The sequence below is a fragment of the Cucumis melo genome, chromosome 1, assembly GCF_025177605.1.
Source record: "Cucumis melo cultivar AY chromosome 1, USDA_Cmelo_AY_1.0, whole genome shotgun sequence".
NCBI classification, from domain to species: Eukaryota; Viridiplantae; Streptophyta; class Magnoliopsida; order Cucurbitales; family Cucurbitaceae; genus Cucumis; species Cucumis melo.
The window spans coordinates 7,999,494-8,014,808 of NC_066857.1; the positions used below are offsets into that span (position 1 = coordinate 7,999,494).

General features: G+C 33.0%; 1 protein-coding gene across 1 annotated transcript; it reads left to right on the plus strand.

Moving 5' to 3' along the window:
- Window positions 1–9,805: 9,805 nt before the first annotated feature.
- Window positions 9,806–10,397, plus strand: LOC127148313 (26S proteasome non-ATPase regulatory subunit 14 homolog). Its single transcript, XM_051081800.1, has 2 exons — window positions 9,806–9,965; window positions 10,216–10,397. The coding sequence occupies exons 1-2, from the start codon at window positions 9,833–9,835 to the stop codon at window positions 10,395–10,397; spliced, it is 315 nt and encodes a 104-aa protein (XP_050937757.1). The 5' UTR covers window positions 9,806–9,832.
- The last annotated feature ends 4,918 nt before the right edge of the window (window positions 10,398–15,315 follow it).

Consider the following 15,315-nt stretch of genomic DNA (forward strand, 5'->3'; position numbering starts at 1 on the left):
GGCATTGAGATAAGGTGACGCGAAAAGAAGGAATCTTCGAGCAAAATATAACAGCCGTTTTAAAGTACAAACACAAGATGAAACTAGGTGTTGAAGAGTAAGGAAAATTATGAGAAATTTCCTAGTTGTACTAATGGGCCACATGTAAGAGTTTAAGCTAAACATGGTCATTTGAAATATTAAGCTTACATGTGTATTACTTTAAGTAGGAGTTGACGGTTTAAGAGAGCTTACAGGGTGACTAATCCAGCTTAGGATTAGTTTAACAGGTAGATTAGGATAAAAGAAAAGGAGTGTTACTTTGAGAGTTTGTTAAAAGAGCTAAGTGTTGAGCTGCTACTAGGCAAGATGGGTAAATTTGAAGTTAGGCGTTCTAAAGAAGGGAGTTAGTCTGTGAGTGATTTTCCAAAATGTTTTCAGACTTTAAAGCTTCCTTCTATGTTTCATGTTGTTTATGTTAGATGTATTTAAATAATACGTATAATTAAAGTGTGGGCTATGTATATAAATCAATAATTGGGGAATTCGTGGAAATGGCAAATATAAGAATAGAAAATAGAAAAAATAGCGAACTGTTTTTTTTTATTTATGGTAAAACTAACTGCCTTAAATATTTTCCCACTTTTTTGGGTCGAAATTACCACTCCACCGATGAGAACTGTCCAGATACAAATACAGTGTATTTCATAAGATCGAAAAATCAAATAAAATATCACATATCCAATTACAGTGTATTTGTAAACACACCCACTTATGATAATTATTAACTAAATCAAAAAATTATTATATTATTTCAAAGATCCCTAAACATAGTCAATTGGTTTCAATATCTCCTAATTATTCCAATTTTTACCTTCAAATTAATGAAAAATAACTTCAAATATTTAATTTTTTAATGCAATAATTATATATTCAAAACTATATAATGCAGTAATTATTTATTATCATAAAAAAATTCAGAAATTAACGAAAAAGATATTCAAATCTTCATTTTTGAAATTTTGGAATTATACATTCGAAAGTGAATACGTCCTAAAATAATGGCAAAGATAATGCAATAATTAATTATAACAAAAACATTAAAAAAGCAACGAAAAATCATTTAAAAGATTCAAATTTCAAAGCACACGTAAATACCAACCATTCCCTAAAATTATGGCAAATATAATGCAAATAGTAGAGTTTAGATTCAAATCTCAACCCTCTCTAAAATCATGCCAAATACAATGCAAATATTAATTATCTAGGGAAAAAATACATAATTAAGGAAAATGAAATTAAAAGATTCGTCGGAAGACCATATTGACAATCAATCAGAGCGCTCATGGCCACAAAAACGTAAGTTTGAACGAAGAACGTAGCAAAGGATATTGTTTTCAAAATTTTAACTGAAATCCAACGGAAGGTTGAAGAACAAACACAATGGTACAGATGATCAGAAGGTTGAAGATCGGTGGAAAGAGATTTAGAAACGGTTCCGGTGAAAAGCAATCAGTGGTGCAAAGCGATTTAGTGGGGAGCGATTTTAAAAGTTTCGGTGAAAAGCAATCAGTTGTGCAAACCGATTAAAAAATGAAGGTCGCACGTATCTAGAGAAGTGGAGTGGTCGCATGCAGAAGATGTGATGTTTTACAGAAGATTTCTTTTTTTGAGGAGAAAATTAGAAGATTAAAGGTAGTGTATAGTATGTATTAATTATAGGGTACTTGTGGTTTTTCTTACTATTGTATTTAGAAATCTATATTGTCAATTAGGTAGGGGCATTTAAGGCATAGTTGTCTCATTTATTATATGAAAATTAATTGTTTTGCTATTTTGACAATTTAAAAATAAAATTGTCATTTATTTAAAGTAAACCTTATATTTTGCTATTCTTCTTTTCGCCCCTTAATAATTTATCACATTGAGTTATTTTATTTAATTTGGCCTATTATATGATCTATTTAATTAAGGCCTAGGATTCCTAATTGAGTATGGACTAAATGGGTAGAAACCTATTCCTAGATTGATGAGGATTTAATGGAGATCATAATTAAACTAGTATTTAAATAACCTTAAGGCGATGGTCCCCAATATACCAAAACAATAAGCACTCAGTCTTTTTTTTATCCCTTCAAGAGAAAGATCTCACTAAGGACATTCAGAGTTTTGGTTCAGGAAGACAATAGTCATTTTATAGCCATCAGTTTATAGTCATCATCAATTCAAAGAGATGGATTTTAGTATGTGACATATTCTTGATAATAGAATCTGATATGTAACATATTCTTAACAATTTGAGAGGAATGATCTTGAGTTAATCTATTATATAGATTTAAAGAGTATTTTATGATAACAAGTGGTATTAGAGCATGAATTTCATGTTAAATTGTTGAAATTTGTTTATTTTCTATTGGGTTATTGATTCAAGATTTGATTAAACATGTGGTTTTAAGTTTAATTGATCTTGATTCAAGATTTGATTAATCATGTTGTGATCATGTTGTAGTTTCAAGATTTGATTAATCATATTGTGGTTTTAAGTTTAGTTGATCTTGATTCAAGATTTGATTAATCATGTCGTGATCATGTTGTAGGTTTAAGATTTGATAAATCATATTGTGGTTTTAAGTTTAATTATTCTAGATTCAAGATTTGATTAACATATTGTGGTTTAAAGCTTTGATTAATCATATCGTGGTTTTTAAGTTTAATCATTCTAGATTCAAGATTCGATTAATCATATAGGGTTTTTAAGTTTATTTATTCTAGACTGAAAGATTTGATTAATTAATCTTATTGTGAATTTAAGTTTAATTGACCATGTTGTAGATTCAAGATTTGATTGATTGTCATCATGTTGTGAATACAAGTTTAATTGATCATGTTGTTGATTCAAAATTAATAGATTCAATATTAATTGATCATCATATGGATTAAACTTGAATGATGAATTTTTTAAGGATATTCACATGTTTATGTTGCATCAATTGTATTTTAATGTATCCTATCACTGGGTGAACTTTGGTAAAGATTATTTGGTGATCTTCCTCCGTTATTTTTTGCAATAATAAAATTATTATTATTGTGTCTTATATTTTAGATTGAGTTAGTCAAAATAACATGTTGTCAAACTAGCCTTTGTTATCAAGATTAGTTTAATTCTAAAATATAGGATGTGCATATTCATTGATTTATGCGAATAATTATCAACGCAAAGGAAGATAATTATTGGGTCAAATTATGAGTATGCGTGTGGTAATAAGTGAGTGACAGATATAAGGATTGCTCATGTGAAAAATAATTGGTCTAAAGAAAGGCTAATTTTTTGACAGAGTTTACTGTTAGTACTTTGATTACTACGGTGAGAGTACCGTTTACAGTTGATGTCTCTACACAAAGGTTGAACATCAATATTGTGTTAGGTATCTTGTAAAAGGGGCCCAACATATATGGTAAATTATTTTGTCATATTTTATTTTATGACACCTATTAATTGTGAGTATATAATTTATTTGCTTGTTCTTTGTTCAATTGGTCTTGCTTAAATATCTGGTAATCTGAGTTCAATACCTACGTTGAATGAATCGAATTTCAAGATTTGGAAGAAAAGTCTAGAGATACTTCTCAGGTGTATGGATCTGGACCTTGCATTAAGGACCGATAAACCTGCTTCTACTAAGGAACAGCTGAATACGGCTAATATTGAGAAGTGGGAACGGCCAAATCGCATGTATGTGATGATTATTATGCACTACATTCTAGAGTCTTTTCAAGGATCTATCACTAAAAGTAAAAATGCCAAGAGTTCCTTGCTGAAATTGAAAAATATTTTGCTAAAAATGAAAAAGGGGAAGCAAGTAGTCTTTTGACTATTTTAACTTCTATGAGTATAAGGGCAATGGAAACATCAAGGAGTACATTATTGAAATGTCCAATCTCGCTGGTAAACTAAAAGCACTTAATATCGAGATAAATAAAAATTTGCTCGTGCATTAGTACTTATCTCTCTTCCTGCACAATTCATTTAGTTTAAGACAAGTTATAATACTCAGAAGGATAAATGAAGTATTAATGAGCTTATCTCACAATGTGTGCAAGAAGAATATAATATTAAGAGAGAAAGGACTGAAAGTGCTCACTTGGTAACTAGCTTTCATGGTAAGAAGAAAAGGAAACCTACAGATGTTGTAGAAGGGACATCTCAGCAGAATAAGAAACAAGCTATAGAGAATCCTCGTTTCTTTTGCAAAAAGAAAGGTTATCTCAAGAAAGATTGTTCCAAGTACGCCAAATGGCGTGTAAAGAAGGGTAAACTTCTTACTTTGGTTTGTTTTAAAGTTAATTTAGCTTCTATACCTATAGACACTTGGTGGGTAGATTCTTGTGCTACGACTCACATAAGTATATCCATGCAAGATTGCCTATGGAGCCAAATGCCAAATGATGCTGAAAGATTCATCTATGTGGGCGATGGTAAAGTAGTTGAAGTTGAAGCTATTAGCAATTTTAGACTACTTTTAAAAACTAGTTGTTTTTTAGATTTGAATGAGACTTTATTGTACCGTCATTTAGACAGAACTTAGTTTCTATTTCCAGTTTGGACAAATTTAATTTTTCATGTTCTTTTGGAAATAATAAAGTTAGTATTTTTCAAAACTCCAAGCTTATTAAGTACCATTCTTTAATTGATAACCTATATATGCTTGATTCTTATATTTCATCTAACAAGGTCCCGTTATCTAAATCATGTGGTACAAAGCGTAAATTAAATGAAAATTCTGCTATGTTGTGGCACAAGCGTTTAAGTCACATCTCTAAACAGAGAATTCAGAGACTTGTGTCAGATGAAATTCTTGATTCCCTTAATTTAAGCAAATTTGAAGTTTGTGTGAAACGTATTAAAGGAAAACAGACAAACATAAGAAAATTAGGTGCCAACAGATGCTCAGACGTCTTAGAACTAATACTACAGAAATTTGTGGTCCATTCTCTATGACTTCTTGGAATGGACTAATATTTTATTACGTTCATAGACGATCATTCAAGATACGGGTACCTGTATTTAATTCATGAGAAGTCTCAATCTTTGGATGTTTTCAAGTCTTTTAAAGTTGAAGTTGAACTACAACTTGGAAAGAAAATTAAGGTTGTCAAGTCTGATCGTGGTGGTGAATACTACAGTAGATATAATGGATCAGGTGAACAACGTCCAGGACCCTTTGCCAAATACCTAGAGGAATGTGGAATTGTCCCGTAATACACTATGCCAGAGAAATCCAACATGAACGATGTAGCAGAAAGGCGAAATAGAGCACTTAAGGATATGGTAAGAAGTATGATTAGTCATTCTTCTTTACCAAAATCCCTCTGGGGTGAGGCACTAAAGACTGCAACATATATCCTTAATAGGGTACCTAGTAAAGCATTAGTTAAAACCTCTTATGAGTTGTGGACAGGAAAGAAGCCTAGTATTAGGCATCTTCACGTCTGGGGTTGTCCAGCTGAAGCTAGGCCTTACAGGCTTAACGAAAGAAAATTATATCCAAGAACTATTAGCTACTATTTTGTTGGGTATTCTGAGCATTCTCAGGGTTTCAAGTTTTATATATCCCACTTTGAAATCATTTTTTGAGACTGGAAATGCTAAATTCCTTGAGATGTTGACATTGAAGGGGAAGATAACATAAAGAAAGTTGTCTTTGAAGAGGAATTAGTTTCTCTTCCTAATGTGGGCATAGATGATGTTCATACCCCAATTCCTGACTTCATTATGGAATCAATTATAGAACAAGACAACAATGAAGTCCTTGAAGTACAAACTCAACAATCTCAAGAAGTTCCATTAAGGAGATCCACTAGAGAAAAGAGAAGTGCAATTTCATATGATTATATTGTGTTTCTTCAAGAACATCAGAATGACATTGGCATAATGGAAGATGATCCAATCAACTTCCAATAAGCTCTACAAAATTCTAACTCTAAAAAGTGAACAAATACGTTTACCTTGCCTCCTCTCGTCCCATTCTTCATGATTGCTAGACATAGCATCCAGCATTGCCTTGATCTAGGTGTATGTTATGTCAACATCCCCCTGCGAAAGTAGCATCAGAGTGTGTTACGTCATTCTGTTTAGCCCATCCTAAAAGACCTCCATCAAGATACACTCAGGTATGCCATTGTTTGAGCATGCCTTTATCAACCATTTGTACCTGCTCCACATATTGTACAAAGTTTCTCTTTCCTTTTGCTCAAAGTGCATAATGTCTGTCACGCCCCGTCCCAAAAGTTACTTTTCATAACCTAGTAGAGTCATTCTGCTAGGCTCTAAACTTGTACAACACCTTGGGATAACGTCGAACGCCTAGTGAGTGGAAGAACTTCTCACACTACAAGAAGTGTGGTTACTCCCAATGCATAAAAACGTCAAAAGCAGTGTAAATACCGATATAAAATATCAAATTGAACAAAAGTTTAAATACGATTACCGTTCAATAAGTTTTAAATACATATTAAAAATAGTAAATGTTAAAAAAAAATACATAGAAAGCCATAAACTACGTACGTCTCCTAACGAGCCTCGTACGCCATTCTACACTGCGAGACCTACAATGATACAAATGAAGAGATGAAAATCCTTTCCAGCGGAAGAATTACAGAGACCCAATTTTAATTGGAACATTAAAATTACCAATACATTGGCAAAAAATTAAAAAACTATTTTTATGGTTAAACATGCTTTGAAGAAAAATACAAAGAAGAAAACTTACGCTCGTTGACGACTCTGAATCTACCAATCATCAATTTGGGCACCACCACTTGGAAACCTTCCTATTCTCTGATTGAGATGGTTTGTGGAAACCAAAAATGGAATAAGGGAATTTTTCTTAGAGAGAAAATTTGTTCAGAGAGAACGGGAGAGCAATTCAAACTTCGCAGAACTCATCCCTCTGATCTTCGTTATGCAAAAAATTCCCTCTTCTTCCGGAAGAAGAGGGAAGTTAGAGAGAATAAATGGGAACGTGGGAAAACCACCCACATTCCTTATTAATTTAATAAATAAATATTAAATTAATTAATTAATTAAATCATATTTAATTAATATTTCATTTAAATCATATTTAAATGAATATCTCTCACATAACCTATAGTTTTAAATTAATTAATTTAATTAAATCAAATTTAATTAAATGAAATTAAACTAAACTATTAATTAATTCTCCAATTAATTAATTTCTAAATTAAATATCCTATATTTAATTTAATCCAAAATTTGAATCATATTCAAATATAAATTTCTCTCATAACCTATAGTTTTAATATGTATCACATACACATTAAATTTTAACCTATAGTTTTAATATGAATCAAATTCACATTAAACTAATATTTGAACTCATTCAAATATTTTATTCTCTCGTAATTTAATTTTGAATCATATCCAAAATTAAAATTTATATAATAAAGTATAATTAAAATATAAACTTTATATTATAATGTATCAATACAAATTATATTAATTCCCAAAGTAAATTTGAACATTTCAAATTACAACCGATATAAATAAATCTCATTACTCTTTATGAGCTAGGAAAGGGACCTAATGGACCTACAGATCAGAAGCTACAACTATATGAGATTAATTAGCTAAATTCAGTAACCACATTAATCAATATTCGTTAACTGTGTGTACACTCCACTAAAGACTCATAGCTGAACTCTTCTCACTGTAGATATATTTCTGTGTCCACGGATATAGACCAATACCAGTAAGTTAGTCCTTCACAAGTGTTTGTAACACCAGTTGGATCAAATTATCGTTTTACCCCTGGGTTACTTCTAGTCCTTAAATACCAGTGCTCCTCTAATGAACAACCTGTTTATGGTCCAACCACTAAACAGAGACCCTTCTCGTGCAATAGAAAGGGTAGGACCCTTTGTTCAAGTCCCAAAGACACCATTTAAGGGAACACTTATCTACTTACCCTAAAGGTGGGAAGGAGTGAATTTCATCTTGTGTGATTATGTTCCCAGCTCCCCACTCGGCCTTGTCTCCAAAATGATAAGCATATTAAGTCAGCAATTTGGCCACTCTCACCCATACAAATTAAAGGACAATCCCTCGCAAACAGAAGTTCATAATACAATCAGGATTAAGACTAAGTCACCTAGGTTATATATCCTAATGAAATAAAAATCCAACTAGTTAACAGAGTTACATCTAGTGATTACTATTTCGTGGACCAGTCTTATGCAAACTCATTGCATAGAATACCCTCACTCACATGTCGCATACATGAACACATTGGATCAATGTGTTTGTATCAAATACAAAGTGAGTTGTATCCATAGTGTTAACAGAATAAGGTACCCAACCTTAACCCTATACTGTAGACCCTTTAAGCTGATCTTGAACATTGATCCCCGTATGTCTCTACATACTGTTCAAGACTCATCAAACAGCTTAGGATGTTAGTTTATTGGATTTAGGTTATTAAGACAAAACTAATAATATAATCAATAACACTTATTGAAATTATAATAATAAAATACTTTATTAATGACGATCAATTGATTATATTTACTATCTACGAGTTTTAGGACATAAAACCCAACAACAAACATGTCTAAGTTTAGTACATATACATATCATTATTGAATAATGTAATTTCAAGAACTTAAGAATAATGGAAACATATATACGTACTCCAAAGCTAGATATCACATGGTGGTCTTTGTTGTGCCCGTCTCATGCCTTCTATGAGCTTCTGCATATGTTTCACTTGTGAAGCTAACATCTCTTGCATCTCTCTATTCTTCGATTGCTCAAGCTTCATCAAGCTCAACCCGTAATTGGAGCTCTATCGTTGATTGTAAAAACAAGGTCGAGGCATTAGTCGCACTAGTCATCTTGTAAGACTTCGGCTTGAGTCCCCGACCAAAGCCTTTTGAGTAGCCCAGTCGTCTACCTAACACAGTCTTGGATATCTCATTCTTAGAGAGTGGCTGAGAACCATCTAGGGTAAGCTGGGACTAGAGTTCCAGAATTTGAATATGCAACAAATTTAGAAATTAAGTTAGTTACAAATAAATTAAAGAGGACAAATAAGGCAGAAGTATTGCATGAATAACTTACATGTGCATCCTCTACAACTTTCGATAAAAAAATGTCGTCTCGAATGTGTGTTTATCGGAACAACTCCACACGGTTGACAGGCTCACCTCTTTACTCAGCGAGCTCATGCTGTCGTTGTAGAAATGACTTCCACCTGCTGCATGATTGTAAGGTTGCTTCTGTCTAACAACCTTGTTGGTTCGTGATTACTCCTACATAAAAATATTTATATTGTTTATTTCTTATACATATTACAAGTTGAAAATATAATTAACCATTACAAATCATACCATTGTTCACCTGGAATGCACAACTCATGTAATGATCACACTAGAAGAAATCTAGTCTTTAATGTCGGGTGAAAAAAATGAAAAATGGGCTTTAATGTCGTTTTTCAAAAGGCGGATGTTTAATGTCGGTTTTAAACCGACATTAAAGATAGAGCTTTAATGTCGGTTTAAAACCGACATTAAACACCCTGCTTTTTTAGAACTGACATTAAAGCCCATTTTTATTTTTATTTTTATTTTTATTTTTATTTTTTAATTTTGTAAAAATTCAACTTTCTCTCTCTTACTTTACTCTTTTCTCAAACCCTCCCCCACACTATTTTTCATCTTTCTCAAATTTCTTTCACCCTTCTCAATCTCGATACTTTCTTACCTCTCTTCTTCGACAGCTGCTCAATCTCATCACTTTCCGATCGGCTCTACCACTTGCTGAGGGAAAACTTTACGAATGGAGCGGTTACAGAGAATGTTCGTCGGCACCGGAGGTTCATTGGGGCACCCGCCGCCGGACTCCCCCACTCTTGATTCGTCGGAGCAGGTCTACATCTCCTCGCTCGCGCTTCTGAAGATGCTTAAGCACGGTAATGTTCGAATTGAAGTTGCCACTTTTCTTATTTCTTCCACTCCTATTCTTTCGAATGTGTTCACAATCTTTTACTAATTTAATGTTTAGAGGTTTTTTCGACTCTCCACTTCTATATTACCAACGAATTTGAATGGTTTTGCTCGGTTTTAGGTTTAGCATGTTGGATGTGGTTTAGGGTAATTAAGATTGTGAAGCTTTAAATAAACTTCCCGTTTATGTAATTTTCACTTCAATGTGCTTTATAGGAAGAGCTGGGGTTCCCATGGAGGTGATGGGTCTGATGTTGGGGGAATTTGTTGACGAGTACACCGTGCGCGTGGTCGATGTATTTGCTATGCCGCAAAGTGGTACGGGTGTCAGCGTCGAAGCTGTTGATCATGTATTCCAGACCAATATGCTTGACATGCTTAAACAAACTGGACGGTAATTTTATTTACTTATATTGCTTGAGATTTGTAATGACTACATTTGCTGGATCTTAAAGATTAAGTTGCTGAAAATGAAACTTTAGATCCTGAAAGAAACAACTCCCCTTTTTAATTTTTTGACAGTAATCAGATTCCAGAAGCTGCTTTGATGGCTCGATCTTATCTTCCAAGCAAGGTATCAGAGATAGTTGCAATTTGGAGGAAAGACCTGAGTAAGGTAAACTAGATGGTTACCTCTCTGTTGATGTTCTATTTATTTAAACTAGTTCATAACATGCGAGATGGACGTAAAATTTATAGGTTATGAAAATTATGAAAATTTTGAAAATTTTAAGAGCAAAATAGGAAAACATTCTGTTCCATAACCCCATTTATAAAATAGGAACAAGAATTTTGATTTCTTTCTTTTTATACACGATTTGTACTAATTGTAAACTAAAGATTTTCAATCACTGAACCAATATTTGTAACATAATAGTATACTATGCATAATTAAGTATAAGGATATATAACAGTTACTCTTCATTGTCTAAAATAAGTTCTTGATTTTTTCAAAGCTTCATTATGACATGGTTCCGTAGCTCCTTTACGAAGAACAAAACTTTTTAATCTTCATTATTTATAATGGTTTGAGTGTTCTAATTTATGGTATCACTTGCATCTTGATAACTTGAAAAGGACCATATTTGTATTGACAATGATTTACTGGACTAAAAAACACTTTGCATACTAACTTCTTCTCAAGTTTCCATTAGTGAAGTGAAGAAAATGAATTTAGTAAAAAAGCAATGACAAAATGGAAATGTATAGATTCTTCCTTCTCATTTGTGCTCATATAGTTATGAAGTTATGATATGTAGAAAGAAATTGCACTTAATGGGGTTTATATTAGCATTTTCTTTGACGGTTCTAGGACATCTTGATAAACATTGACAGTAACTCAGGACATCTTGATAAACATTGGCAAGTTGCACTTTCTGTTGAATCTAGAGCTGCACAAGACAGATAAAAGTTTGTTTTCTTCTGTTTAGGGTTGCATTTGTTTTTCACATCATTATGTGCACCTGCCAACGGAAGTGCACAAATGCACTCCAGTACCTTATCCAGCTATATATCATTGTGGTAATCACCCTTTTATATTATAGGCTAGTGTTGCGATGGAAAATTGATTTTACCTTCCTTCGTTCTTTTCTTTTCTTTTTTTTAACCATCGAATATTTAAATAACTGAAAACTATTTTGAATTTTTTCTGCAGATGGTATTCTTGTTGTTGCATCACATCCACTGATCAGTTGTGGAGTTGCAACTGGCATGGGTTTCTTAGTCTTTAAAAGTATGATATCATTTATTGATGGGTTTTAATTTGATGATAAGATTTTTTAACGTATAGTTATAAATTAATAGATTCGTTTACTTCAAATGCATTTTTGTCTAATAATTTTTCTATATTTCATATCTTCCAATATTGAGCTCTCTCCGTATTTCTTGCATATGGTCATTTTCATTCTTTGAAGTGTGAAGTAAACTTTCAATCACTGAAGTTTTCAATTCTTTGTAGTATTCTCTGAAGTGTTTGTTAAATTTGCTAGAGCTGCGGAAGTAGGTTCGTAGTGCTGAAAATACTAAAATATGTTAACATGTTAATTGAGCTTTTGTTAGATGATCATGCTGAGTAAAAAAGGTAATCAATTTATTTTTTATTGTTATTATTATTATTTATAGTACCCTTAACTAAGATTCCTATAGATGCTTGGTAGAAACTAAAACTGGGTTTGGTCTGAGTTGATTTGTTCGGAAGTCAGTCTTCATTACTTTGCATTTATATATATATTTTTAGACATAATGGCAACGAAAAGAGAATGTAAAAAAAGAAACATAATTCCGGAATATAATCTTGTTCATCCTTGTTTGCCTTCAAGTTGCATTGAGTTTTACAAGCTTATTTAGGTTCCCCTATTTAGTACCAAATGTATATTAATTTGAAATAGTATGATAGAAGGGGAAATAGGTCTAGTGATGATGAATGATACATTTTCACTACAAATGAGTACTTGAAGGCCTTTTAACTTTCTTCTTCTTCTCCTTTATGTAATCAATTTTTGTTGGCATAAATGGTGCTCAAGACCTCACTTCCTCGGCAAATGCATATTGTAACAAGGTTCACAGGTCTCAGTGGCTCAGGTTTGTCACTAAACCTTTTGTCTTTTGCTTTTACATCTTAATGGTTTTTGACTTATTATGATTAAATCATGGTTTAGACAACCTATAGTTTAGATTGTCCTCAAATGAAACCTACAGTTTGGATTATAGACCAAACTCAACAATGGAACATTTGACTTTGGCTGGTTGTATTATAGACCTACAGTTTTTGCAACATATGCTGATGGTTAGTTAAATAGTGAAGAACTTGTGGACATAACTGGTTGTATTATAAATGACATTGTGTTTTGAACCTGATTGGGAGACCCTTTGAACTTTCTGTGTGTATTATATGTGGTGTAAATGAAAGTAAATGATTTTGTCAGTTAATTCCTCCCTTTTCAGGGGACACTTTCTTTCTCTTATGAGTCCCCACAGGCTATAGAACTGCTTATTACTATGCTTGACATGTTTGTTTGCAATAATGGAGATGATATCAGATTAAATGGTTTATTTTGATATTGCTTGTAGAATGATTGAAGTCATCAGATTGAAAGCTAAGCGATTGTTTAGATAGCCAGGCGATCGTTGAAGGTTGAAGACTGAGAAAACGTTTAGGATTTCTTATTTGTATTAGGATCTTGTTTCATGTACTATTGTAGAATGTGTATATAAACACAATATTAAGTTTTCATTTTGTGTATTTGTAAAAGATAAATATTGTAGTTTCTAAAATAATATTCATTTGTTGGAGCGAGAAAAAAATATTTATCTATATGGATTCAATGTTGGTTTATAAAATATGGACAATAATACAACAATTAAATAAATATAAATTTCTAAAAATGGACAAAAACAAGCCTTTGATGTCGGTTTTAAACTGACATTATTGGCCTCTTTAATGTCGGTTTTAAAACGACATCATAGCCCAATCGACATTAAAGGGCTTCAATAACACTATCAAAGATGTCGGTTTAAAACCGACATTAAAGCCAAACCGACATTAAAGGGCTTCAATAACACTATCAAAGATGTCGGTTGAAAACCGACATTAAAGGCCTTTAATGTCGTTTTTAAACCGACATTAAAGAGGCCTTTAATGTCGTTTTTAAACCGACATTAAAGAGGCCTTTAATGTCGTTTTTAAACCGACATTAAAGTCCAACCGACATTAAAGGCCTTTAATAACGCTCGCAAAGATGTCGGTTGTCAAGTGACATTAAAGCCCTTTAATGTCGGTTTTAAACCGACATTAAAGGTCAAATTTCTTGTAGTGTCACAGAGGTAGTACCAATCCTCCATACGTCCCACCAATATGTATGGTGGGTTGGCACGTGCCTCCTCAAGGTCGCTGTACTTTTTGAAGTGCCTGTGACAATCGCCCCTGAACTCTTTAAAGGTACTAAGCATTTGATGCTCAACAAATCTATTCATTGCTTGATCATTAAAATCAAGCACAAAAAAATGCTACACATTACAAAAAAAAAACACATTAGCTTGGTTAACTTAAATATGTTTAAAATGAAAATAGAAATGTATAGTAGACGTATCTGTAGGTTCCCTTTGACAACCTCGATGTGTTCTCTTCCTACGTCTGCCCACCTAAGGTAGCGGACTGGAAATGTCTTTCTTACATACACGCTTATTATCTGGTTGAAGCAAACGACATGTGGTGAAATAGGCTTTTTCCCGCCAGAGTTATTTAGATCTTGATAAACTTGAGGAACGGCGTGTGGTGAAATAACATTTCAAATAATTGTGAGTTAATGTACTATTAGACTCATTCAAATATTTGCCCACTGATGACAACCCTCCCGCAGGATTATTTAGATCCTCAACAAACTTGAGGAACATCACATTTATCTCCTCAAAACCATTTCAAAGTGACGACATAGAGCCTGTGGACATCGAAAACAAACATTCATTAAGAAAATACGAACACATAATCAGATTCGAAATATAAACTAAACAAATATTTGGGTACGTGGTTTGTCACTATCATTCATCGTTGCTTGTTTTCTATGCCATCTCATGCCAGTAGGAAGTCATTAATCATCCACTACAACGCTTCATGTAGCTAAAAGAACCAATCGGTAAAAGAGTCATACGTACACACCCCTAAAGAGCTCTTTCAATTCCTCAATCAATGGTTGGAGATACAAATCGATTTCCCTTCCAGGAGATCTAGGACCAGGTATAAGCAATGACATCAAGAAATTTGTCTCTTTCATGCATTTTCATGGTGGAAAATTGTAAAGAAGTAACACAACAGGCCACATACTGTACGAGGTACTCATATGACCCAATGAATTAAACTCATCTGAAGCTAACCCCAAATGCACGTTCTGTGGATCAAAAGCAAAATTAGAAATTTCACAATCAAAATGCCTCCATCCCTCTGCATCATCTGGATGTCTCAACACATCATCTATTTCAACACGTTTATCCCCATGTCATCTCATGTCAGTGGATCCTTCCTTCGAGACAAATAAGCGTTGTAATCTGGGTACCAAAGGAAAGTGGTGCAATACCTTATGCGAAATTCTTTTCCTCTGTTATGATTAACCTTGTACTGAGTCTCGCCACATGTAGGACAATGTTGCAAATCGGCAAACTCTTTCCAGTATGATACACAATTGTACGTGCACGCATGAATAATCTTGTATCCCAAGCCCAAGTCACGAAGTTTTCGTTTACTTTCACAAAATGAACTAGGGATAGTATTACTACATATTGGAAACGCTGGTCTTAAGAGTTCTAACAACATGTCAAAAGACT

Excerpts from the sequence above, each read along its gene's own strand:
- LOC127148313 (XM_051081800.1), top strand. The coding sequence starts at position 9,833 with ATGGAGCGGTTACAGAGAATGTTCGTCGGCACCGGAGGTTCATTGGGG. Across the intron at positions 9,966-10,215 it reads TCTGAAGATGCTTAAGCACG|GAAGAGCTGGGGTTCCCATG; the intron begins GTAATGTTCGAA and ends TGTGCTTTATAG.